The sequence below is a fragment of the Oryzias melastigma genome, linkage group LG1 (genome assembly GCF_002922805.2).
Source record: "Oryzias melastigma strain HK-1 linkage group LG1, ASM292280v2, whole genome shotgun sequence".
Taxonomy (NCBI): Eukaryota; Metazoa; Chordata; class Actinopteri; order Beloniformes; family Adrianichthyidae; genus Oryzias; species Oryzias melastigma.
Genome location: NC_050512.1, coordinates 414,023 through 440,642, shown reverse-complemented (window position 1 = coordinate 440,642; position 26,620 = coordinate 414,023). Strand labels below are relative to the sequence as shown.

Genomic DNA, 26,620 nt, shown 5'->3' with positions numbered 1-26,620 from the left:
GCACACCCAGCAGCCAATCAGAATCGAGTATTCACCCAGACCATGGTATAATAAAAGTTATTTAAGGTTTAAGTTGATTTATTCTGAAAATGTTTTATTATTCATAACTATTATAAAAATAGTCATTCTTCTAGCTTTTTGGACTATTTCAGCATTTACTAAGATTTTTAAGCTATTTTGGAGTTTAGTTAATATTTCAGCAACAAGCTAGCTTTTTTAGCTAATTTAGGCTTTTAAAAAAAATTCTTCAGGCTGTTTTGGAGTTAGGCTAATATTTACACATTAGCTGTTTTGATGAATTTATGCATTTTAAGTTTTATAGGCTATTTTGAAGTTTAGCTATTTTTTTCAGCTGCATGCTAGCTGTTTTTGCTAACCTAAGTTTTTTTTTGTTTTTAAGGCTAATTTGGCATTTAGCTAATATTTTAGCTGACTATCAGCTTCAACATTTTCAGCTATTAGCTTCAGTGATTTCAGCTATCAACTTCATCGTTTTCATCTATCAGTTTCAGCATCTTCAGCAGCCAAATTCAGCTTACAGCATTCACAGTAGCATTATCACAGGTAATACTATATATCTAGTTCATAATTATGTTCAAAAGTTACAGTTTTAAAGTTTTAAAAATATAGTTTTAGTGTTCAATAAATGTTCATCCCGTTCGTTCCACGACCTAAGGTGTGTTTTGGATTTTGGCCCCTGTGTGATTGAGTTTGACCCCCCTGTCCTTGGGGGTTTTATTGGTTGCTATGTAACTTCCTATGGCATTAATAGAAACCTTCTGTGGGAAAAATTTTGAAATTAGAAGTTGTAGAATTTGAGTGGTGTTCACGTGGCAAGCTCGCCAAAATTGCTACTGAGTTAGCTTCATTTGAATGTTAAAGTGACTGTAAAATAATGCTGGACTCATGAAGTACTCCAGTTCTAACATTGGAAAGGATTATTTGTAAATATTCTATGATGGATTATATTGGAAACTACTTTGCACAGCACTGTTTTTGGCTCTGCTGTGGCCAAATGTAAACCTGATAAAAAGAGAAGTTTAGCAGCACTTTGCAGAGGAACTATGATGTTGGCTTCCTTTAAAAATACACTCGCTTTACAGAAATGTTTACATTGCAGCTCTGGATGGAGTTCCCTTCACTCTGCACCCAGATTTCAACATCCAATCCAATGGAATGGTAGGTTCATGAATTCTATTTGGGGAAGCTCGTCCTTCTGATTGCTTCACGCTCTTTCTAGTTGTAATTAGTCTTTTGTATTTTGTAGCTGAACTCTCAGATAAACAACATCCATATCAAGTCCTTGAATGACATTGAAAATGAGGTTGGTTTACCTTTAACTTTTAGTTTAACCATGTCCTTTTGTTCTTTCAATCAGAATCACCAAAATATGTTTAACTTCTTGTTTTTCAGTATAGCTACACGTTTGCTGTTGAGGAATCTGCTGCCAAAAGAAACAGACCCTCACTATTCTCCAGAAGTTCCTTCTCAGCTCAGTGATTTTGAACACATTTTGGTCTTTCTCTGAGAAGCTTTTCTAAGGTAGAGTCTCAAATGAAGGAAATGTTGTTCCCAGACTTTGGTTTAACATTTTGGTTCTGTTTTGTCTTTTGGGGAAAGTTTCTCTCACAGAAACCTCATTTGAATCACAAACATCCTGTTTTTCAACATAAAGATGTCTGTTTGAATAACATAAAATATGTGGATTTCAAGACTCAACAACCAAATCGAACATTTTGCCTTGAATTACTAGAATTTTAAATACGGGATATCTTTCTTTATTTTCTTGTTTTTGTTTATACAAAAAAAGTTGCACTTTTCCAGCTGTTGTTTTGCTCTTATGAGTATTTACTTAACTCTTGATCTGTTTATTATGTTCATATGTAATCACTTTTCCCTACAGACCTGTAAAATACTGTATGCTAAGCCAAGTAGATAAAACTGTCTTTATAGAATAAAATGTAGTTACTTTATATTTGTTGGTTTATGTCAACTATTAAAATGTTCTGTTAAATATAGTTTCCAAGTATGGGCCAAATATTTATAAATGGTGAATACATTTTATTTTGTTATTGTGTTGAATGTTACAGCAAACTTATCCTGTATGGAAAATAAAATGTAAAAAAATAATTTCTACGCTTTGCTGTTGTTTTTTATTACATATTGTTGACAAAATTCCTGGTTTGGGCATAGTTGAGATAATGCTTAAAAACAGTTTTAACATTATTCGTAAATATTATGAGACAAAATGCAATAAGAAACTGAATGATTTGCTGTTTCACATCAAATATTTTCATTGTTATTGTCAACTGTCCCTCGTCTGCCTCAGATAAATTGGTACTTTAATGATCCAGAACTGATGTGGAAGTATGAGCAGAGAATGGTGTTCATTCACCCACATGTACCAAGACATGCTAACAACTTATCTGAAAACCTCTAGTCAAGTGGCTCTCTGGGTTTTTTGTTGCAAGGATTTTATTATTCACAGAGTCACGAATGACATCCTGATGCAGAGCGATGCAGGAAACTGCTCTGTGTTTCTGCTTCTGGACTTGAGCACAGCCATCAAACACTGTTGACCACCGCGTCCTCCTGGACCGGCTGAAAAACTGGGTTGGGGTATCTGGATCCGCTTTAGGCTGGTCAACCTCATATCTCAGTAGTAGATCCTTTTCCCTGGTATCCTCACAGTTTAAGTCCTCCTCAGCATCTCTCTCTTCTGGTGTGCCACAAGGCTCTGTTTTGAGACATTTGCTGTTCATTTTATATCTGTTGCCTTTGCAGCACATTTTAAGCTCTTTTAATGACATTTATTGTCATTTTATGCTGATGATATTCAGCTTTATGTGTCTTTTAAACCACAGGATGTTTTTAAAATACAGATCTTACGCAGGCGTCTGGATCAAGAGTTGGATGAAGTTTATCCAACTAAATGAAGCTAAAACCGAGGTCCTCGTTTGTGCTCCTGACAAATACCACTCCCAGATAGTCCAGTGGCTCGGTCCACTTGCATTTTTTGTCCGGCCTTCTGTCAGAAACTTCGGGGTAACCTTAGACCCAGTTTATCTCTTGTCTCTCATGTCGGGTCACTTGTTCGTTCTTTTCTTAATCATGTAAAAAACAGTTGAATCTGAGATGGACATGTTCATTCACGCTTTTATTTCTTCTCGTCTTGATTATTGGAACTCCATCTTTACATGTTTTAGTCAAAAATCTTCAGAACGTGTACCTCCCCCTTTTCATTACTTTGTGCCAGACTTCCTTATCCTGAGTCTCTTTCGAAATACACCTCCAATCCCGTAGTGAAATATTCTCTTAAAATTTGGGCACAGTTTAGACGAATGTCTTCTCTTAAGGATCTGTCAAAATTAGCTCCTGTTTTTAGAAATCACCAGTTCATTCCCTCAACTTCAGACAAAGCTTTTTATGAGTGGAGCAGGAGAGGAGTTTGTTTAATTGATGATCTGTTTATTGACAACACCTTTGCATCTTTTGATCAACTTCTGGCTAAATTCAACATCCCTCGCGCTCATTTTTTTAGATACTTGCAGCTTTGTACCTTTGTATGTAAGTCATTTCCCTGTTTCCCATTCCGTCCACCGGATTCCCTTTTAGAATCCATTTTGAAAATTAAAGTTGGCTCCAGGGGAACGATTGGCAAAATTTATTCCTTGTTAAACACACATAATTAAGAGCCATTGACAACACTCAAATCTCACTGGGAAGAAGAACTAAACTTAAATATCCCTGACAGTATTTGGAGTAAAGCATTAGATAACATACATTCCTCATCAATCTGTTTACGTCATCAGGTTATCCAGTTTAAGATTGTACACCAACTCCACTGGTCCAAAGCTAAACTTTCAAAGTTCGTCCACAATATAGATCCCACATGTGACCGATGTAGCTGCTCTGCAGCCACCCTATCCCACATGTTCTGGTCCTGTTCCAAGTTAGATCACTTCTGGGAGTCTATATTCACTTTTTTTCTGATGTGCTACATAGGCCTTTACAACCCTCTGTTATTTCTGTATTATTTGGTGTTTTACCTCTAAACCTGGACCATAGAGCACAAACTATCATCACCTTTGGGATGCTGATTGCCAAGAGACTCATACTGTTCAAATGGAAAGGACAATATCCTCCAACCTTCAAGATGTGGCTGAACGACCTTCTGCATTTTTTGATGTTGGAGAAAATTCGCTTCTCTGTGAAGGGGTCAGTGCAGAAGTTCTATCTAACCTGGAATCTTTTATTGAAGCATCTGAGGAACTTGGATGTCGCTGTTGCCAAAAAATGTTTGTGACTGGTCTTGTAATGTGAATAGGTGATTTTGTTGTGTTTGGATAATTGTTTGTGTCCCGCTTTGTGTCTAAGCTCCTATAAGACTTGAGACGGAATGGTACAATGAGGGTGGGGAGTGTTTTATGTTGTATGTTTACTGTGTTCAAAATGAAAAATTAAATAAAAAGACTTAGTGCAAAAAAAAAAATCTTCAGAACGGCTTCAGGTTGTCCAGAACGCTGCTGCAAGGCTTTTAACTAAATCCTCCAAGTATTCTCATGTCACCCCGTTGTTAATCCGACTGCACTTTCTCCCCATCCGTTTCAGAATGCAGTTTAAAATCCTGGTTTTAACTTGTAGAGCTTTTAATAACCAAGCACAGACCTATATAAAGGACCTCGTGCAGCTGTACACTCCTTTTAAAAAGCAGCTAAAAACACTTTTTAAAATAGCTTTTTCTTAATTCTGTTTTTTTATTCTGTTTTTATACTGTCTTTTACTGTGAAGCGATGATTGATACCTTGAAAGGTGCTATACAAATAAAGATTATTTATTATTATTTGACTGCCTGCACAAATGTTCTGCATCTCACTATTTTAAACCTGATGTTAAAACACAACAAATGAATTTAACATCTACAAAATACTAAATGTACACAGGAAACTGGCAGGTAACCAAACCATCGGTGATTTAACTAATTGAATGTTTTTGAAACCATTTCATTGATACTGAAATCTTAGTTTATTTAATCTACAAAACAAGTGTGGGATTCTCAAGTGTGTTTTGTGCTGTAGTGTGTCAATTCATAACTTCAAATTGGAGCCAACAGAAATTACATGTGGAGTTCAGCAAGGCTCCATCCTGGGCCCACATCTATTTAACATCTACATGTTCACGCTGGCCCCGGAGCAGCAGGAGGTCTTTAGGAATTCATCTATAAATTGTGGGTGGGACCGGTGCATGGAGCGCCCCCCACCCCCCACACACACACACCCCACACACACACACACACACCCACCTCGAGTAAACAGAGAGCTCTGTTTACACCATGGACTGTAGAATCACTGGACATCTCGACCCCCCGCCCCTTGGCATTCCAAACAGGAAGTACCCGCTGGTTCCAAGAACCCAAAATCCCATAGACTTTTCTAGAGAGATAAACAGCTGTTACTCAGTGATTCTATTGGTCAGAATCTTGTTCTAATCTTCTTGCTAATGCTAATTTTCTTTTCATTATATATATTTTTTTGTCACAAGTTATAAACTGATAATCAGATGCCTCAGTAAAAGCATGTGGTGCCCCTGGCCCCACCTCTAACATTTGATTGACAGCTTCTCCCGAGCCGCTTTCAGTGGAAGGAGTGAGGAATTCCAACATTAATCATGACTGGTGACAGTAGTTCCTCTACAAGCATGACTCAGACTGACTTGGACCAATCACTGCTCCAAATGGCGACGCTTGTGTCACGGACAATCATTGACTGATTTGGCCATATTTCACTGGAGCTGCAGGTGAGGCATTTTCTATGGGTGACCCGTTACCAGTGATAATACTGTATATACGGTCAATGGTTAAACTAGGGGGGTCAAACTCAATCGCACAAGGGACTGAAATCCAAAACACACCTTAGATCGCGGGCCGAACAGGATAAACATTTATTGAACACTCTAAAACTACATTTTAAAAACTGTAAAACTGTAACGTTTTAACATAATTATGAACTAGAAATATAGTATTACCTGTGATAATGCTAGTTTGAATGCTGTAAGCTGAATTTGGTTGTTGAAGATGCTGAAATTGATAACCATCTAAAATATTTGCTAAATGCCAAATTAGCCTAAAAACTGGGAAAAAAAACACCTTAGGTTAGCCAAAACAGCTGGCATGTAGCTAAAATATTAGCTAAACTTCAAAATAGCCCAAAAAATTGTAGTAAATGCTTAAATGGTCCCAAAAGCTAGCAGAATGCCAATTAAAAAAACTTTTTAACATAATCATAAGTAATAAAAAAGCAGGAATATTATTCCAGAATAAATCAACTTAAACCTTAAATAACTTCAATACTTTACTCTCCGTGAAAATAAATTGTCAAAATTATACAGGTTACAAATGAGTGCAAGATAAAATCGAGCCATTAATAACAATAAAATAAAATGATCTGGAGGGCCAGATAGAATTAGCTGGAGGGCCGGATCTGGCCCCCGGGCCTTAGACTTTGACATGTGATTTATATTCTCCTGCTACTTACAGCCTCTCACTCCCCACCTAACATTTTTCCTCTTCTGATTCACAACAATTTGAATAAAGAAATACTCATAAATTCAATTTGAATCTTAATTTTCTTTAAATGTGTCCTCCATCATAAGAAAAAGAACATGTTCAAAACATCATTTTCATCACTGTGGGCTTTTTTAAATTCAGTTATTTAAACTTCCTTTACATTTATTTTAATGACCATTCATTTAATATTTCTTATGAATGTTTCTTTGATTTGTTTATGATCACAACATTTTTATACTAATAAAGTTGCCTTGCCTACAGGGCTATTTTGAATCTGTTAACAGAATCCTAATTTGCCCTCTCATAAAACATTAATTTAACAGTTTTGGCGCCACCTACCATTCAATTATGGAACATTCACAACACACGTCTGTTACCGTGAAAGAAAATCAATACAATAGTCATAGAGATGACGGAAATGTTTGAATGTGACTATCAAAAAATATCGCATTATGTTGTGAAATAATGATAATGATTAAATATGTAAATAAAATAATCGGATATAGTTTCAGTGATTTATATATATATATATACATACACATCCAGTGAAGTTTTTTCTAAGGTTGTGTATTACTGATCACTAGTGGTGAGTGCACAATAGGTCCGTTTGTTCTTCAGGCTTTGATTCCAACCAGCTGTTTCCCGCCTCACACAGATCAGCTGCACACACGCGCACGTAGTAGGCAGAGACCAGGAGCCACACACACACACACACACACACACACACCGGAGGAAACCCCATCAGCTGTGGAAGGAAACACAGCCTGGATTTACTTTTCTTTCTCATAAATCGGCCCGGTGTTCATGCTACGCGCCGTTAGAGACCACACAAAGGATCTCCGCGGGAAAACACGCTTTTAACGAAGGACGGGAAGAAGTGGAGCCTGAAGGAAACACAAAAACACGGAGTAGAGAAGGCGGCTCCGAAAGCATGGAATATTTCATGATGCCGACAGAGAAGATCCCGTCCTTACAACAGTTCAGGAAGACCGAAAAGGATGTCATCGGAGGCCTTTGCAGGTGCGTTAGCGACCACCGCGCGCGCGGATCCCGCGTGCAGAGACGCTATTTCACGCGGCGTGGAGTAGATCTGTGAGCGCGCGCTACGGTCGGACTTTATTAGCAGCTAGCAGCTAGCTTGGTGCCATATCTTGCCAGCTGAAGCAGCCTGGTGAGAATCAGCTGCTCGCCTCGCTGCTGTGACGGCGGGCAGCATTCAAGCGTATTCTCCCAGATTTGTGGACCTCCGCTTTGCGGGATCATCTAGCGGGACATGTGACACATGTTCAAGACGCGGCGCCCCAGAAATATGTAAATCTACGAGAAGGAATCGATACCTTCGGGTCGAGATGAATACCAACCACGTGGTAGTTAACGTGTTCGCCAGCGCACAACATATCACGCTTGTAACGGCGTAATATCCCCCCACTCAGGCTTATTTCTATGGATAAACGTGGTGGGTTGATCTGTGAACACGCACGTGAGCCCAGAGCGGGTTAAAGTCGGGTTGAGGTTTAGTATTCGTCTTTGGGGAAACTGTTCCGCGAGGCTACTCTTGTTGTCATATGCTAAGATTAGCTTAGCTAGGCTAACAAGTTATGTGGCGATGCGCACTTGTTTATCGTGTTGAATTTAACATGGGTTTGGACTTATGGAAGTCAGAACTGTCTTATAATGCGTGCTAGACCCGCACTAAAGAATAACGAGTAAAGAGCGAAGCATGAAGTCCGGACTTGAGGGGAAAAGCATTGTTCTGCTGAGTGCCAGGGGGCCCGCTACTGCTGGCGGTGTCACATTTCAACTGCTACCGGCCGACGCGCCCTCTAGTGGACAGACGCGGAACCTGCTCCTCCCGGCAACAAGAGCTCGTCTCATCTTTTTACCCACAAGCCCCTTCAAGCGTGAGAGACACGTGCTTTTCTGCGCTGCGGAGGGTTTTAGGCGCCACTGCACGCGGTTTACAGCAGTACTATCAAAACATCAGTCACATTTAGTTGTCGGGTCATAAAGTAGACACAAAAATTCATCTGAAAACTTTATTTGAAAACATTTTTATTTGTAGTCATTCTGTAACCTGGAGTTAGTATGCTTGTTCTTATAGTACACACAAATTCATGTTGTTATAGCGTGATTACCTTTTGAAAACTATTTTCTAAAGAGAAAGATCTAAACAAAATGTATTAAGTAGGTTTATAGATATTCAAATACACAGTCTTATTATGAAAGGCAGATTTTCACAGTGAATCGTTCAATTATTTTGAATTAAATGGATATATGTAGATCGTGTCAAAGTCAAGGCCCAAATTCTATCCGGCCCTCCAGATCATTTTATTTTATTATTAGTGGCACAATGTTATCTTGCACTTATTTTTAACATGTATAATTTTTACAAAATATATTTTAATGGAGAGTAAAATAATGAAAGTTATTTAATGATTGAAGGTGATTTATTCTGGAATAATATCTCTGCCCTTTTATTATTCATAATGTTAAAAAGTTATGCTTCTAAAAATCTGCATTCTTCTAGCTTTTTGGACTATTTTTTAAATCATTTATTAAGATTTTGTAGGCTATTTTGGAGTTTAGCTAATATTTCAGCTACATGCTAGCTGTTTTGGCTATCTAAGGCTTTTGGCATTTGAAAAAATGAAATATAGCTATATACTGTAGTTTTTCATGGCCCACGATTTAGTAGCCACACTTGCTGATCAAACACGATGGAAGTATTGGACACCTCAATATCACAATAGCAAGAAGGGTGAATAGTTAATTTATATATTTAATTTAGCAGTAATAGTTGCAATTTAATTTACATCTAGCTTTTATAATGGCCCAGCCACACCAAGCAATTTTACTACAAATTCTTCAGAAATTAAGGTCAACTTCAGCGCTCTTTCATAGTTCTTTAATAATATTTCCTTCTTTTAGCTAATTTAACATTTTGCAAATAGCTTTTGCATTTTCAGCTATTAAAGTCAATTGCATCACCATTTTTAAGCAAATAGCTTCAGCATCTTCAGCGACTACTTTCTGCAGAAAACATTCACACTAGTATAATCGCAGGTAATGTTAGATATCTAGTTTTTAGTTAGTTTAAAGCTAATGATTGTTAAGATCTGTGCTTTACATCCACTTTACTCAATACCCGATTTGTCGACTAATCAGAAAAAATAGTTGTTGATCAGTCGACTGTTAAAATAACCGTTTGTGGCAGCACTAATCGTAAATAAAGTTGGTCTTCCTCGTCCCTTGTGAGCGGAGAGCTGCTCCGACCGTGTGAGGCGTGCCCTGTCTGACTTTTCAACCCGTAATCCTCCCCGAGCTGGTTCTTCAGGTCTGTGTGGCTCTCACAACCGGTAATGGGTCACATATTTCCTCCCATTCTTAGTTAATATTACACAGGGTTTACCAGAGTGTCTGATTTCATGGTGTGGAGACGGGCGAGGGGCATCAAGTTCAGCCAAACTCAGTGACCTCAGGGCGAAGCAAGGAGGTCAGCACACACCGAGATGCTGAAGGAGCTAAAATATTGTCATTTTAAAGCAGGATTTTCGACCTCTCCTTTAGACTTGTGAGGCGAGCTGCAGCTTTGCTGTGTTCAAAGCTGTGTTTTTGCAGACTAAAACCTCGTTTTTAACAGGAACCACACAAACAGTCCAGCAGAATCATGCTCTCCTGTTTTTCTAATCATTCCCAGTTTGGCAAACATTCCCCTCAGTCCAGAGACGGCCCAGGACCAGGAGAGGCGGATTCGCCGTGAAATTGCCAACAGCAACGAGCGCCGCCGTATGCAGAGCATCAACGCCGGATTCCAGTCTCTCAAAACACTCCTGCCACACACAGACGGGGAAAAGCTCAGCAAGGTGCGCCATTTACCTCTATTCTGAGTCAAAGTGTTGTGACGGACATGTTCCTAGAGATGTAAGGGTTAAAGTCTTTGTCTCAACTGTCCTGACGGGTGTGCAGCATTTGTGCGTGGTCATCCATCACATGGTTTCTTCTCTACTAGGCGGCCATTCTGCAGCAGACGGCGGATTACATCTTCACCTTGGAGCAGGAAAAGACGCAACTTTTAGCACAAAACAATCAGCTTAAACGCTTCATTCAGGTAACTGCTGTGATTTTCAGAGTAGCCATGTAGTCGGGCTCGCCGCTCTTTGATGACGGGTTTCCTGCTGTTATATGTAGAGGTGTGCCAAAATATCAATTTTGCGATATATCGCGATATTTAGTCCTGTGATTGAGTCTTGATGGTTCTCACCAAGTATCAATCTTCTATTTTCATTTGAATAGACTGTAAAACGTTCTATTCATCATCCTTTGGTGAGATGTTCCTTTGGAGGCAGATAGGGGGCGCACATTGGACCAATTTTTGTTCTGCACTAAGTAGTGACACGGCTGTTCATGTTCATTGTTAGCGCTGAATTTTACAGATAATTCCATTTCAGTTGGTGTCAATTAGATCCGCTCCGATTCGTCGACTAATTGACTATTAAAATAGTCAACGACTAATTAAATAGTCGTTACTTTGTATTATATGGAGTCAGTGTAGTAAAGTTGAAAGTTATATCGGCATTCTTCTAGTTTTTTGACTATTTTGGCATCTATTCAGGTTTTTTTAGGCTATTTTGGAGTTTAACTAATATTTTAGCTACATACTAGCTGTTTTTAGCTAATTTAGGCTTCTAAAAAGTTTTTTAGGCTGTTTTGGAGTTAGGCTAATATGTTAGCAGGCTATTAGCTTCAGCGTTTTCAGCTATCAATTTCAGATCTTCAGCTATCGTCACTAGCATCTGTCAAATTCAGCTTACAGCATTCACACTAGCATTATCACATGTAATGCTAGTGTGAATATATCTAGTTTTTAGTTAGTTTAAAGCTACTGATGGTTAAAATGTGTTTTACCAGACCCAATTAGTCGACTAATCAGAAGAAATGATCGGTTATTAGTTGACTGCTAAAATAATCGTTTGTAGCAGCACTAGTGCCAATGCACATCAAAGACATAGTGTTACTGATTTGCAAAAGCATCTATTATTTGTTGCATAAAATAAGACACAATTTGTTTATTATGATTGTGTTCAAGCTAAAAAATAAGTGGGAATATATTTTCCTAAAATATGTGTTATTCTTTATAATGTGAGTTATAGGAGATGATTTTTACCAATTATCATGGATATCGTGAGCCGCGTATCGCATCATATTGTGAGGTACCCAGTGATGCCCAGCCCTATTTATAAATGACCTCTAACTACTCTGAAATATGCACTAGAGGGGCATTTATCCTCACATCATAAAACTTGAGTTTTTATGAAAACTCCTGATGAAAATCGTATTTACTGCCTTTCAAAGGCAGATGTTGAGCATGTCCCTTTTTCATGAACGTGTGCTGCATTCTGAATCTGCAGGGATGTAGGGAAAAATCCATTCCTGATGTATCGTGATATTTCATTTGGCGATACTTGTATCGATTTAAAATGCTGAAAGACGGTTTTTAATGAACTATTTAGCATCATACTGTTGTTTTTTACATAAATCTACGATCGCTAGTTGGCAGGACAGCAGAGTTTGAACAGCTCTTCACCAGAGCAACAAGATCTCATGGGAACCAGCTTGTGTTAAATGTTCAGCCTCGTTGTTTCAGTCAAGCTTACAGTTTTTGTTGTATATGAGACATGTACTACTTTGCAAAACTTAGTTGTTTGTTTTTTTGTGTGTTTTTTTGAGTCATATTCTTTTTTTTAAAAGTGTAAAATTGTTCTGGTCTAGATCGTGTTGAAGTATAAGACTTTAACAGCTTTTCAGCTTTAACACAAGACCAGGGATGCTGTAAGATCTGTTGGTTTTCCGTCCAACACTGTCTCTTTATCGTACCAGGATTATAACGGTTCATCACCTAAAAGGAGGCGAGCTGAGGAGAAGGATGAAGGAATCGGGTCTCCAGACATGCTGGAGGAGGAGAAGGTTGAGGAGCTGAGGAGGGAGATGCTGGAGCTGCGGCAACAACTTGATAAAGAGCGCTCCGCTCGAATGCACCTGGAAGAGCAGGTGAGCTCTTTTTTCCCTCCCATTTCAGCTATATGCCACGTTGAGGTCGATCTCATCAATGAGTTGTGTTTAGGCATGTAATGATTCAGTCAAGATCCAATTTGATTCACAATTTTAAAGTCACAATTTCAATTTTTTTCAGATTTATTTTTCAACAAAATGAATTAAAAGTATTTTAAGACAAAGTATGTTTTCTTTTGGCTCCTTACATCAAACTGTCTGTTTTCCTACTTACAGAAATGATTCAGTACAAATAAACAATTATACATAATACTGAAATGATCATAAATCCTTTCAAACTCTGTTCATGTTGTGCTCCATGTGACGGACCGCTCCACACACACTCAGCTCAACCCCCCCCAGCCGCTGAGCGCACACTCGGCCCAAATGACTGTTCACACGCAGATTGCAGAGAAAAACAGAGATCTAAAGAGAGTTGATAAAAAAGAGCCCAGATTTGGCATTGAGTCAAAGGGGAAACAGTGGTGAAGCTGCATCGTCATCATGACTGTTGACATGGTAGATTGGTCAAAGTTGTGATGAAAATGTAAAGTTTTAGGGTGAGGAACAAATCTCAACTTTGATTGAATTTGTGTTAATAGTTGTGATCGTAACATCCAGAAATCCTGGAGGGAATGATTTATGAGAAACTTTAAATCTGAAGGAGCTGCAGGAATTTCTCAGGAGGGAAACAGATGAAGAACACACAGCCAGTCTGCTGCACACACACACACAGTGAGCCTGCATGGAGAAATATCATCAGCTCTGCATTTCTAAATGTATCCACAGGCTGAGACAAAGTGATTTTTTAATTTTCTGCATGGATGAATATGTTGACAAGTTTAAATAGTTTTTTACCGATTCACAAAGAATTGTTACATCTTCAGTTGTGTGGTCAACTAGGTAAATACCTTCTCCCCTCGAGCATAAAATGGGCATTCTTTAGTGATGGGAATAGTAAATAATGAACAAAGGAGAAAGGTTCATTCATCAGCACGAAGGTTAGTTCCTGAACACCAGACGACCTGGATCAGCCTGAACAGCAGGTTCTGCCAACAACTGAACAGGAGTCAGAAGTAAACATGAACCTGAGCACCGGAGAGGGGGTCACTTTATTCTTAAATAACTTAGGATAAAGAAAAAATATTGTGAAAATAAATCTTTATCGGGAAGCGGTGACGCTTAAACACAAAATCTTTAACATGCTGTAACTTTTCAACTGTTAACACGATAATTCTAGTAGATTCTGAAGGAAAAAAGTGGCTCGATGAGCCGCTTTTTTCCTTCAGAATCTACTAGAATTATCGTGTTAACAATTACAAAATTATAGTACATCAAAGAACATAAACTCTGGATCTCCGGTGTTAAAGAACTTTAAGGATTACCTAAATGAATAAAGTCAATTTTAACTGAAATGTGTTTGCTGTTGCATTCATGCATTAACTGTTTCATGGTGTAGTCCTTTTTTTATGCTGGTCTTCTTCATGTTGTTACCTGTTAGGTGCGCTCTCTAGACAGCCAGCTGTATCCCGAGCGTCTGAAGGTGATCACCCAGCAGGTGGAGGAGGAGCAGGCCCTCATTCAGAGTCAAACGCTGCTGCGGCTCCAGCAGATCCACTCCATAGACAGGAAGGCTCAGAGCCCACAGGTCAGAACCACACTGCAGGAGAAGGCTTTGAAAAGCTGTACTCAAGTTATTTGACATTTTAACCGTCAATCACACATGACAAACTGGAACCTATAGCATCTATTATGAGCATTTCTATAGGTGAGAAATGTTATTTAGTTTTCATTTCTTTAGTCTTCACTTCCTCGTCCAGCTGACATCCGGATCAGAACCATACGGCTGGACATTACCCAGATTGATGGATGTTTTATGTAGCAGCGGTGAAGATTAGCAAGACACAGAGCTATCATAATCAGACAGGGGGGATCAGGGGCGGGGCTCCAACAGCCACGCCCCCTCAGAGGAGATTTTAGAAACAGAGGCTTCAGATCAACATGAAAAATGTCTTTTTAAGACATTTAGGTTGTTGGATTTTGTTAAAAACTTCATAATCATTACAACACTACTGGGAATGATTTTTTAAAATACAAAAATGTTCATTGGGAGACTAATGACTGCAGAAATGAACACAGTTTAGTTCTGCTTTTACATCATGGCCTGCATGCACACTGAATCTGGATAGGTAGAGAAAGCTAATAAGTTCTACGGCTTTGTCAGGTTTTCTTGCTGTTGCAGAAAGTGACGGAACTGAAGAGACACCTGATTCTGAAGCAGAAGAAACCAGTTCAGATAGAACTGAAGCAGAACAAATGTCTTGGTTTATCTGCAGCTTCAAATATTAGTGACTTGGGGGTAAAATTGGCTGACTAAAATGAGGACATGTTTTAAGAAATATCAAACCAAGGAGTAGTTTAGCCAATCCTTTGAACAGTAATCATGTATGATGAGGACGATGTTGTATGTCGTGAGAGAACAGGTGAAGAAAACGTAGAGAGGTGGAGGTTTGCTCCAGAAAGGAGGAGAATGAAGGTCACTCACAGCAGGACAGAGACTCTGAATGAGTGGGACTCAAGTGTAGCGATGACGTAACAGAAGACGGCGGTGAGAGCAGCCATGCTGGTTTAGAGCAGGACTGCCGTACCCTGGTCCTCTTCCAGCCCTCCTTAACCTTCTTGCTGCTCATTACCAGGATTAGGCAACAGAATCTGGCCACAGGGAAAAAAAATAAGGTGCTCAAAAATGAATAACCAGAAGTCCCTCCCCCCGCCAGAGCCGGACGGAAAGAAAACGTAATTTGCGCCTGAAATAATTGGCCTGAAGTCCTCGACCGGAACCCCGTTTGAAGCGTTCAACCTTTTTTCCCTTTGATATAGCGTAACTGCTGACGTGATCAGCTGATTCACAGAGAAAAAACTGCATTTCTGCGGCTTTTTCTCCAGAGGTAAATAGTCTAGTTATATAAATGTGAACACTTGTTAATGTCGACGTGAAAGAGATAAAACGATGAACATTCTCTGTCCCATTTGAAGCTGATCATGCACTCTAAACTGTTAGACGGTTACAGTTTATTGACATTTTAAAGTTGATAGTTCTGAAAAGTTTTTAAAATATTATTTTGAAAGGGTTTCCTAAAGTTCAGGATATTTCCTCCTACGCATCTGGATAAAGTTGTGAAATTTCCTCTTCCGGCGAGAGATTGTTTGCAGCGACATCTTTCAGGTGACCAGACGATCCTCAGATTAGGTGCATCCTGTCAATAACGATGAGGAGACCTCGGAGTCAGACAATGTGGAATATACAAGGTGGCAGGTCTGGAGGACCTGGGGTCGGGCAGTCCGAGTTCAGAAACAGTCTGGAAAAAGAAGATGTGGAGGTTCTCTTTGGGAGAGACCAGGATGGATCAGGATGGGATCCGTCAGAGGATCAGATCATGTTGGAGGAACAGCCATTATGTTTGTAGAAGGATGCTGAGGTTGGAGATACCAGGAAAGACACGGGCATCGAAAAGGAGGATCATGGGTGTAGAGGACATGAGGGTGGCATGTGTGAGTGAGGAGGAAGATGTGGAGGCAGATGATTAGCTTTGCTGTCCGCTAGAGGAAGCAGGTGAAAGACAAAGGTCGACAGACTTTACCAATTGATTCTTAAGGAGACCGGGATGATGCATGTTTAGTCAGCACTAGTGCTGCTGCAAACGATTATTTTAATAGTCCACTAATCACCCGTTATTTTTAACAATTAGTCGACTAATCAGCTCGTGTGCAAAGTGGATGTAAAGCACACATCTTAACCACCGTTGCTTTAAACTAACTAAAAATGAAGACAATGAAGATGATAGTTTAATAAACTTTAATGAATCGTGCAGCCTCTGTCCTTCATTAATTTCTGGTATTAAAACAAGATTAAACTAGAAAAGTTGCGTTACCTGCAGTAATGCTAATGTGAACGCTTTTAGCTAAAAGTAGTCGCTGGAAATACTGAAGGTTTTTGCTGAAAATAGTGATTTACTTTTAATTGCTTAAATACTAGCTAAACTCCAAAATAGCCTAAAATTCCTCAGTAAATTAAACAGTCAAAAATATTAGCATGTTGCTAAAATATTAGCTAAACTCTGAATTAGCCTAAAAAACCTCAGAAGATAAAAAAATGAGTCAAAAACGTCATTATTGTTTTAACCTACAAATGAAGTGATTTTTTTGAACTCCTATCTGTGTTGTGCAGGTGCTGTCTTTGCCCACCCCTCCAGCCCCGACCCACCACCCCACCGTCATCGTCCCCGCCCCAGCACTGACCCAGCAGCCCCACCATCACGTCACCGTGGTGACCATGAGCCCGTCAGCCCACACCAGCACCGTCTCCACCTCCAGGCAGAACCTGGATGCCATCGTGCAGGTCGGCCCCCCTCCGCCGTCCGTGGCGTGCTCAGATTCCCGCAGAGCTTTGGCTGTAACTGTCGCTCCGTCTCGTCACAGGCGATCCAGCACATCGAACGCACTCAGGAAAGAAGAGCCAGCACTGAGGAAGAGCAGAGAAGAGCGGTCATCGTTAGCCCCGCCCACGTTGCCATGGACACCGCCTGCTCAGACACAGACACAGACACAGAGGGAGAGGATTGTTTGATGAACTGATGATCCATCCCATAAACTCGTTCAGAGGACCCTTCAAATCAAACTCACTGTAAGATTCCATCCAAGAGCTTCAAAACATCTGTAGACATCGTCCATACTCCAACATCCAGTGGTTAAGCTCTTTGTCAGTCTTGTACTGTCATTTTTATGAATACTAAAACATAAAGAGAAGAGGAAAAAGCTTTGAGGTGACTTCCGGAACGCCATCAGCCTCTGTCAGTCTGTCCCGTGTCTGTGTGCGTCATATCATCCTCGTAGCCACATAGTGTCACTGGAACTCTGACAAACGGATGGAAACTGAATGTAATGAGCAGCAGTTGTTTCTCGTTAATGATGGTGTTGCATGTGGTCATCGAAGCAAATTTACAGCCCAAAAATCAGAAAGGTTTGGGAAAAACTCCACGTTGGAATTAGAGAATTGCAACTATATCTGATTTACTTGAAAGAAGCTGTTTTTGTATCTGAAAATGCCCTTGAAAATAAGCTGAACAGTTGTGATGTTTTCAGGTTGAGAGAGGCGTCGGTGGAAGTGAATGCTGAAGGTTAGCTAGCCTTTAGTGGTGTGCAGATTTACAGACTGGAGGATGGCGGCGTTGCTTCAGAGAGCCGGAGACGATGGTTCATTACGGTCCAGTCCATCTCGTTGCCATTCTTTTGCGGTCCGTTCTGACCCGGTTTGAACTGGTCTCTGTGGGCGGATGGGGGGTCTTGGGGGATCTGTTGGAGGGACCATTTTTCTTTGTCTAATTTCTGGTCTTGTAATCAGAGACATTTTGACTGAATCGGTTTTTCCTGAAACAAGAAACTTTAGCTGAGGGGAGATCCGGCATGTGGGTGGTTGGGATCGTGGCGTCCTCTCATCTGGTCATGGTTTGCTACTCCAGTGACTATGCACTTGCGCAATTGCTGTTTATGCAATTTCATCTTGTGTAGATTTTGTTGGTGGCATTTCTACGTGAGGCAAAGTTCTCTATGCACCTGTAATAGGTATGTACATGACATCTACAGTATATGTATAAAACTTGACATGTGTATGTAAAGAATGTAGTCTTTACTTGCGAGGTGCTCTTTCTGTTGCCAGCGTGACGCTCTGCAGAGCGCTGAGGCCAAACCCTTCATGTCCGTCCTGCATGTGCCTGATACACGTTTCCTTTGGAGGGGGGCTCTTCTTCATGGGGGTGTGAGCTCCAACCTGTTTCAGAGAAGGATTTGGCAGCTCAGGTTGGAGAGTCGAGCATATCACACTGTAGAAACAGGGATGTCAGCACTGAGATGAACGGAAGAGCTCTGCAGTGCATCATAGATCTGCTCCCCGTATGTTACTTTGGGAATTGGACTGGAAACCTCCGCCCATCCTCCCGTCCCTCGTTTTTTCTGACTTGATGCTGTAAACATTCCTTTGTTTGGGTCTTTTTGATTTGTGGGCGTTCAGCTGCCAATGTAATGTATATTAGTCCTCTGTTTGTCCTGTTTTTGGTTTTCCTCTGAGCTTTTCTGTTTTCTACAGAACAAAGCTGATGCATTGGGTAAAACTGTCCGCTCCCTCATCAGAGTAGTTTTAGGCTGAGGGGGCGTTCATATTTTTTGTACAGTTGGTTTTACGCATTTGGAGGGTGTGTTTTTCCCCGTTCATGTTGAGCCATAACCTGATTTTCTGATTTTTGTTTTTAATCAGCTGGAGAACCAGCTCCCCTTAGATATTTTTGTATGTTGTGTTTGGGTGTAATTTACCATGATATGAAGCACTTCTTCTGTACTGTCCAAATCAATTATAAGGATGTTCCTTCTTCTTTTGTAAGCTCTTTGCTGTTATGTATTTTAAAGTGTCTCTTCATTTTGTTCTCGTTCTGTTTTTACCTGACCTGCTTTTCAGTTTCCATTTATATTTTTTAATACATTTTGTGACATTAGTTTTGTTTTTCTGTCAGTCTGGGACAATGACAAACTGTTATATTTTGTTTATAAAAATGTTGAGTAAAAGATCTTTGTAAAGATGGAAAAAAAATAAAATTTGTACTTTTTTTTTTTTTTACTATACTTCTGTTTGGTTCGTGGAAAGTTTCTCTCCAGCAGGTGGAGATAAAGAGTACCAACTATTGCAGAGTTAATTCGATTTAAATTATCTATTTAATTTGTCAGTTTGAACATCAAAATAACATTTTTGAAGGAAAGTTAGGGGAGCAACTGTTGGAGGATGGAGGAATATTTAATTACAAACATTTGGCTTTTAGAGGAAAAGGAAAACCAAATTCTTCACTTTTTATTGAACCCTTTGACTCTTGAAGCGTCGCCGGTGACGCTAAAACACAAAATCTTTCAGGAGTATCCAAAGACGTTTTGAGATTATGGGATGGTCACCGGACCTTCGGCTTGGCGGCCATTTTGTGGCAGGGAATGACGTTTGACAATTTTCACACTTTCACAAGAAATGGAAAAGAAAACTCTGGTTGGAGTGATCTTCACAACATTTCACACACATGCCACCTAAGTCTACAACATAACCAAAGGTTTGTTGACCTTTGACCTGGAAAGAGGCCACCATCTTAAGTTTACAAATCCCCTTTAGTTCCAGCTACAAGTTTAAACTCCTCTTAGGGAAGTATTTCTGTGTATTATGGACATGTTGAAGACAGGCACATTCTTGTAAATTGTTCCTATTTAATTGTTACTGTCATATTTTTTACTGTAATTTTGTGAAAATGTGTTACATTAATTGTTGGCCCAAGCTGAACAAGACAAAATGATATGAATAGGGCTGGATTAATAAGATCGATTAATCGTTCTGAATCAATTAAAGCTTAATGGGTCAATAAGTTATCCATAAAATTAGAGATCAATCTGATGCATAAAGCTAAAGTCTGCTAGCTTGATGCTAAAGTTTAATGTAATTTCCCATAGGACGGCTAATGCTAACGCTCGGTTGACCTAAACATACATTGCTGACTAAATGAACATCTTTATAAACTCACAGACGTGACATTTCCAAACTCTTTCAAGTAAATATTCCAGAAGCAGTATGAGCAATAACCTGTGCTAAGGTGTAATACTACAGTGTGATCGCCACCTAGTGTCCAAACTGAAACGTCCTCCAGGAGAAGCAGAACAATGTTTCCAATGTTAATGATCTGAACATTTTAGTTAGAACTTCTCCTTTAGAGAATCCATGTAACACTGGATGATATTAACAATCTCATTATTTCACTGATACATTTACAGTATGTGAACTGGATCAGATTAACATGAATATATTCAAATTATATAGTAGATAATTATTGTATTTCTAAACAAATGTGTCTAATTTAATCATTTATACTGAAAACTGAATTAATTTAAGGATCAAAAGAAAAAAAAAATCGATTCTGAAAGTTATTGGCGATACCCAGCCTTAGATAAGAAAATATTAGGAATGTGGTTAACAAAAAAACCTTCTAGAAAATAAAAACAATTACTTTTGCAGATTCTTCTAAAAATGACAGACCTAGTCGTTACCCCCAAATGACCAAAACATACAATGGTTGCAATAAAAACCCTCAGAAAAGCAGCCATGTTGAAAAATGACTTTTTTTTCCATGAATTTGCCACATGCAGCCCTGACCAGGGTGGCAGGGGCAGAAGGGGAAAGTGAGGGGCGTGTAGCAGCTGCTCGGCCAGCGAGGGCGGGGGTGAGCCATGCAACACCGCTTCTATTACTCTGGTTTCCAAAAGAAAAACGCAAAGTCTGAGTTCCAAATCACGCTCGATCCCGCTTTTTGTAAGAATGTGTATTATTTTAGTTTGCAGATTGAAACCTGTGGCTGAAGAACAAGCTGAGCACTGAGCTGTTCTCTGGAAGAGCTCCTCATGCTGAGGGCAGACATCATGATAAATGCTTCTGCAACTGCTTTGCTTTTCATGCGCTGACACTAAAGAGAACCAGCTGGCATGTCGCTGATGCACACTGCAGTGCTGTGGTTTGGGGAGAGTGGTCAAATCTAAAGACTAGAGCTGTGAACATTATTGCGTTAACGCACGCCATTAACCCCAGAGCACTACCGCCGGGTGATTTTTCACCCGAGCAAAAGTATTTTCAATATGTTGAATTATTTTAGGGTCATTGGTTCCTGAGTAAAAAATGTGTCGTTCTGAAAAACAGCATTGTGAAATAAAAAGGACACTTTGGAAAACAGTAATTTTGAAATAAAAGTTTCTACAAAAAAACCCACATGATTATAAAAATATCCAACATAAAAAAAAAATTATTATGATATATATTTTTTATTATGAAATGTTTTTAACATAAAAATTATGTTTTAAAGTAAAAATGACACGTATTTCATAATAAAATGGTCCATTTAAATTTTAATGAAATGTATTTCATAATAAAATGGTCAATTATTTATTGAAAAGACTTTTGTTGGAGTGTTGCTTGATTAAATAATGTTGTATTTATTTTTTTAATTATGAACAGTTTGGGCTTCCATATTTTGTACACACAAATTACATTTCTGGGTTAACACTTCATACATTTAAACATTTCAGGCAATAAAATTTAAAATGTTCTGTTTTTGTTTAAAAGCTGCATTTTGTCATAAAATGTACTTAGTAAAACATTGTTTTAACAGTGATTAATATTAACACAAAAGTGTGACGAGTCTGATTTTTTTATCAATTGACAGCCTTAATGTAAAGTTTTGTGTTTGATTTGATATTGTAATTATTCACAGTTAATAAGTGATCGGCAAATACTGTAGCTAAAAAAATTAATTACAATTAATTGCAATTAATTTTTAGGTTAGTTAATTTTTGTTGTTGTTTCCCAGCCTTACTAAAGACACGTTTTTCTTTACAGTCAAGGAGAAATCTTAAATACTTAAAATGAAACGTCTGCAGTGCAACGTGGAATCAGCAAGTCAACTCAACTCCTCTGTCCGCGCTGACTGGAGCTGGCAGCTGTTGCGCCTCACAATGGCAGATATAACTGCAGCTGCTGCCCCCTCCTCCACCCACATGGCCTTTGACCTTCAGCCACGGCGGTATATATAACCGAGCGAGATGGTCAGGAGGTCTCTGGCAGCCAAAATGAAGCCTCTGCTGTCTGCATGTTGCTTTCTGTCTCTCCTGGCCCTGTCTTCTGCAGGTATGAAGGAAACACTGAGATGAACACGCTTTGAGAAGCATGCTAACATTTGCAGCTAGCTTGGCTTGGTCTATTGGGAGATGTGTTTGGAAGAGGATGAAGATCATCATTCAGAAGGTTAACCCTTTAACACAAAATCTTTAACGTACAGTAACTTTTCAACCGTTAACATGATGATTCCAGCAGATTTTGAAGGAGAAAAGCGGCTGCTGGAATCATCATGTTAACGGTTGAAAAGTTACAGCAAATCAAAGAAGATAAAGCTCCGGTGTTAGGGGTTTGTAGATTTGTGGTGGTTCGTGTGGTGCAGAGATGATGCTCTATACATGTGAGGCGGGAAGTGGCCCAGACTAAAACCCGAGTCACAACACTCGAGACATGGCTCCGCCGTTCAGCCAGCACAAGTGATTTGTCGTCCTGATCACAGCAGTGAGCCGTGTTCTCGTGTAGCTTCACAGTTCAGAGGTTGTGGATTTTTAATGTGTGGCGAGCTCACAAAAGTGGCGTTCCCCCATTCCTCTCATATTGTTTACTGGATTTTTGTGAAAATGTATCACATTAATTGTTGGCTCAAACTGAGCAAGACAATAGGGCTGTGTTGACATAATCGATTAATCGATCTAATAGATCAATAATCGATCCATAGAAGTAGAGATCGATCTAACGCATAAAGCTAAAATTTGCTAACTTGATGCTAACGTATAATGGAATTTCCCATAGGGCGGCTAATGCTAACGCTCCGTTGACCTAAACCAGGGTTTGCAACCTGCGGTTCTGGAGCCACATGTGGCTCTTTTGCCCCTCCCTTGTGGCTCTATAGTTAAAGAGAAATTAGTTTCAAACAGTAATGTAAAAAGTTAGAGAATCGCAAATGCAACTAATAGATTTTTAGCGCAGTTAATCACAGAAAACCAATTTGAGGTCAGTAAACACTGCCTGAATTTATCTGCACATTTTCTATTTTTGAACAAATTAAAAGTAAAAAAAAATTCAAACTCTTTACGGAATTAGCTCTGATTTAATCTTTGCTACTTAGATTTACAATTTTCTCACCGGGATGCACCACAAAAATGAAAGTTAACAGTTTTTTTTAATCACTGCATTACACTACATACTACCACATTTGCTGCACTCAGTTATTTTTTTATTTTGATTTTTTTTTTAAAATCCTTCAAAAGTTACTTAGAAAGCTATTTTCTTTTATATTTATGTTTTATATATGCCAAAAAACAGTTCATTTACATACATCATTTATTCATTCATTCATTTTCCTGACCACTTCGTCCCTTCTGGGGTTGCAGGGGGGGCCGGAGCCTAACCCTGCTGATGGGCGAAGGCAGGTTCACCCTGGACAGGTCTCCAGTCTGTCGCAGATTTACATACATCATTATAACAAAAATACAAATCAGTGTTCTTGTTTTAAAGTGAGACTTTGTGGCTCCTATCAGGTTGTTGTCGATGAGAAATCGACCCGATTGTGTTGAAGTTTGCAGACCTAAGGAAACATACATTGCTGACCAAATGAACATCTTTATATGTATGAATTCTAACTATTTTAAGGGAATAGCACTGTTTTTGCTCGTATTTTCTTCTTCTGGAATAAGGTGTAATGCTATAGTGCGGTTGCCACCTAGTGGCCAAACTGAAACGTCCTCCAGGAGAAGCAGAACAATGTTTGGAGATTCTCCTTTGATTTTTTTTGGGTCACAGTTTTGTTTCGGGTTAATATATGATTTCCACATTACCGAACAACAAGAAAAATTCAGAAAAATCCTTTTTTCATTTGCTACTAAGCAAATTAGAGTGAAGCAAAACCTTTTAGTTCGTCTTAAACTAAGGCTGGTGTGATGTAATCAAACAATACATGTATAAATCCTCCTAACAGACGGTTTGACTGTTACCTTCAGCAGTGTTGGCCCCTCCTCCTTTGCCCTCACCTGGTTGCCACAGATGCATTACGTTTGTCATTAGTATTACAGGTATTTAAGTAATGGTCTTTGGGTTTTTCAGAGTCTTGTGTTCTATGTTTTGCGGTCTCTTTGGAGTACTATTTTAGTTACTAAAGTTTTTGTTCATTCTCTCTCTGGATTCGAGTCCTTCCTGCTCCTGGGTTCCCTTTTGCCTGATGCCGTGACACTGACACGTTCAAAATAAACCTGCTGGTGTGCAGTAGTAGATATGCAACCACTCATTTTCCCCACGATTCAGTTCAGTGGTTCAGTGTTAAACTCACAATTGTGGCATTCCTGGTTCAAACGGTGAACACCTTCCCCTGTCCTGTCAGTGGATCAGTTTGATCCCTTCAAGCTAAACTAATCAGATGTCAAGAGCTTGTCAGATATAGCTGTCATGTAACACAGTGATCACCAATGCCACGCAGTAATAAGCATGTCGTCAGCGTTTCAGGAATGTTCTCACAACACTACTTTAACATTCTCTAAAAACAGGAGAATGACTTAGTTCCACATCAGTACACTTTACTTTTCCTTCAGCTGTTAATATTTACAGTATTTTGGGCTTTTATTTGAACTCCAATCAGCAGCATTTCTGTCCCTGAAATGTGTGAAATATGTAAACTTGAGATGCAGTAAACCTGAATTTGTTATTATTTTCATTCCAGTTTGCAGACGTCATGTCAAAGGGGTGTGTTCATCTTTAGAACAGGCAGGAGGGGGTCAAAAAACTACACCCAGAATCATGGATCAAAAGAGTGACACAAATTCACCTTTATTCCCTTTGAAAAGAATAGACTCTGATAGAAGCAACTTGTTCTAAAGAAGTCATTCAGAACGTGATGATGACATTTTACACCTGACTGAGGCCTTGGTCGCATCCGCCTGTAAAGGTGTTCGACTCGTAGACTCGTACAGAGGAGCATTCGCATCTTAAGGAGAGTACAGGTGAGCCTTTCACTTCCCTGAAGGCTCACTCTAGGGAAGTCATGATCATCGTGGTGTGATAAGTGTATCATGACGTATTAGCTCAGCTAATGGATGTTACATTCTCTTATGAGGTATCGGTGACAATGTTTTATGGTGTCCTTACACCACACTTTAGCCTTTAGTAAGGTATGAGTACTGACCCCTTACTGAGCATGTACAAACTACACACATGAGGTGTGCACGTGATACACAAGTGTCCATAGGACGTCCACACAAACTACACTCTGATTGCCTTATTTCCTCTTTTCTGTACGACACGTCTGCATGTCACCTACTTCCCTGTAGGTGTCTCCCGCAGCACACCCATAGAAAAAAATGTGAATGAACATTTTCTGTCTGTAGGTTCACTGAGCGGTATGACCTTCATATTTAATGTAGGCTATCTGCTGTAGTCTCACATTACTGCTCATCGTTTAGACCCAAATGCTTGTTGATGTTTTTTGATTTTCACAGCTTCAGCGTTGATGAAAACTTGTTACAAAATAAATTAATTACATTATTATAGTAACATTTTTTTCACTATTAAACAATTCCTTGATACATGTTCAGTAACTTGTGTATCACACATTGACTGTATTTGAGAACTGGACGGAGGGACTCCTCCCCTGGTATTCCAAACAGGAAGTACCTGCTGACTCGAAGGAGCCAAAATCCCATAAACGTCTTTAGAGAAATAAACAGCTGTTACTCAGTCATTCTATTGGTCACAATAACTATTCTTGATACATTTATTAACATCTTCTTGATAATCCTTTTTTTTTTCAAGTTATTCAAGTTATAAACAGAACCAATCAGATACCTCAACAAAAGTAGGTGGTGCCTGATGGCCCCCACATCCAACCATCAAAACGTTTGACAGATTTCGTGTGGCCCGCTTTCAAGTGGTATGTGTGTGACCTTCCAACAAGCTCACTCCTGATTGGTGAGAGTGGTTAGCATAGAACCAATGACTCAATCCGACTTAGACCAATCCCTGCTCACTGATGCCGTCTGACTCCAACATGGCGGCGTCCGTGTCATGACCTGCACAGACATAACGACTGAATTGACTTCATTTGGTTAGAAGTAGAAGTAAACAAGTTACTATGAATGACATCACACTGTCTCAGTCCAGTTCTCACATACAGTCAATGATATCACATGACAGACAAACACCACGAAATACAGTATAAGTATTCAAAGTAGCAAAAACATATAGAAATTCTATCCATCCCCCCATCCATCATCCATCTATCATCCATCCATCATCCATCTATCATTCATCCATCCATCATTCATCCATCATCCATCCATCCATCCATCCATCCATCCATC

General features: G+C 39.4%; 3 protein-coding genes across 10 annotated transcripts in view; all 3 read left to right on the top strand.

The window, feature by feature from the left end:
- The window catches only part of mvb12a (multivesicular body subunit 12A), a 14,681-nt gene extending 12,551 nt beyond the window's left edge, over window positions 1-2,130 (top strand). For both annotated transcript variants that reach the window (XM_024259947.1, XM_024259948.2), the window contains exons 8-10: window positions 1,121-1,179; window positions 1,268-1,324; window positions 1,414-2,130. In XM_024259947.1, coding sequence (XP_024115715.1) covers window positions 1,121-1,179; window positions 1,268-1,324; window positions 1,414-1,500 — 203 coding nt within the window. In that variant the 3' untranslated portion in view covers window positions 1,501-2,130. The remainder of the gene's footprint in view (window positions 1-1,120; window positions 1,180-1,267; window positions 1,325-1,413) is intronic.
- A 5,035-nt stretch (window positions 2,131-7,165) lies between these two features.
- On the top strand, window positions 7,166-18,908 carry LOC112137496 (transcription factor AP-4). 7 transcript variants are annotated; one of them, XM_024259837.2, is made up of 7 exons: window positions 7,170-7,585; window positions 10,263-10,428; window positions 10,575-10,673; window positions 12,443-12,613; window positions 14,115-14,261; window positions 16,842-17,012; window positions 17,093-18,908. In XM_024259837.2, the coding sequence occupies exons 1-7, from the start codon at window positions 7,497-7,499 to the stop codon at window positions 17,246-17,248; spliced, it is 999 nt and encodes a 332-aa protein (XP_024115605.1). In that variant the 5' UTR covers window positions 7,170-7,496; the 3' UTR covers window positions 17,249-18,908. The 7 variants fall into 7 exon arrangements, with proteins under 7 accessions (XP_024115607.1, XP_024115605.1, XP_024115608.1 ...); XM_024259840.2 differs by lacking the exon at window positions 7,170-7,585 and adding an exon at window positions 7,622-7,736; XM_024259838.2 differs by lacking the exon at window positions 7,170-7,585 and adding an exon at window positions 7,743-7,876.
- Window positions 18,909-22,258: 3,350 nt separating this feature from the next.
- The window catches only part of LOC112137466 (sarcalumenin), a 49,704-nt gene continuing 45,342 nt past the window's right edge, over window positions 22,259-26,620 (top strand). Inside the window, exon 1 of the mRNA XM_024259804.2 lies at window positions 22,259-22,364. Coding sequence (XP_024115572.1) covers window positions 22,280-22,364 — 85 coding nt within the window. The 5' untranslated portion in view covers window positions 22,259-22,279. The remainder of the gene's footprint in view (window positions 22,365-26,620) is intronic.

Coding starts and splice junctions, on each gene's coding strand:
- LOC112137496 (XM_024259837.2), top strand. CDS start 7,497: ATGGAATATTTCATGATGCCGACAGAGAAGATCCCGTCCTTACAACAG. Junction 10,429..10,574: donor ACGGGGAAAAGCTCAGCAAG/GTGCGCCATTTA, acceptor CTTCTCTACTAG/GCGGCCATTCTGCAGCAGAC. Junction 17,013..17,092: donor ACCTGGATGCCATCGTGCAG/GTCGGCCCCCCT, acceptor GTCTCGTCACAG/GCGATCCAGCACATCGAACG.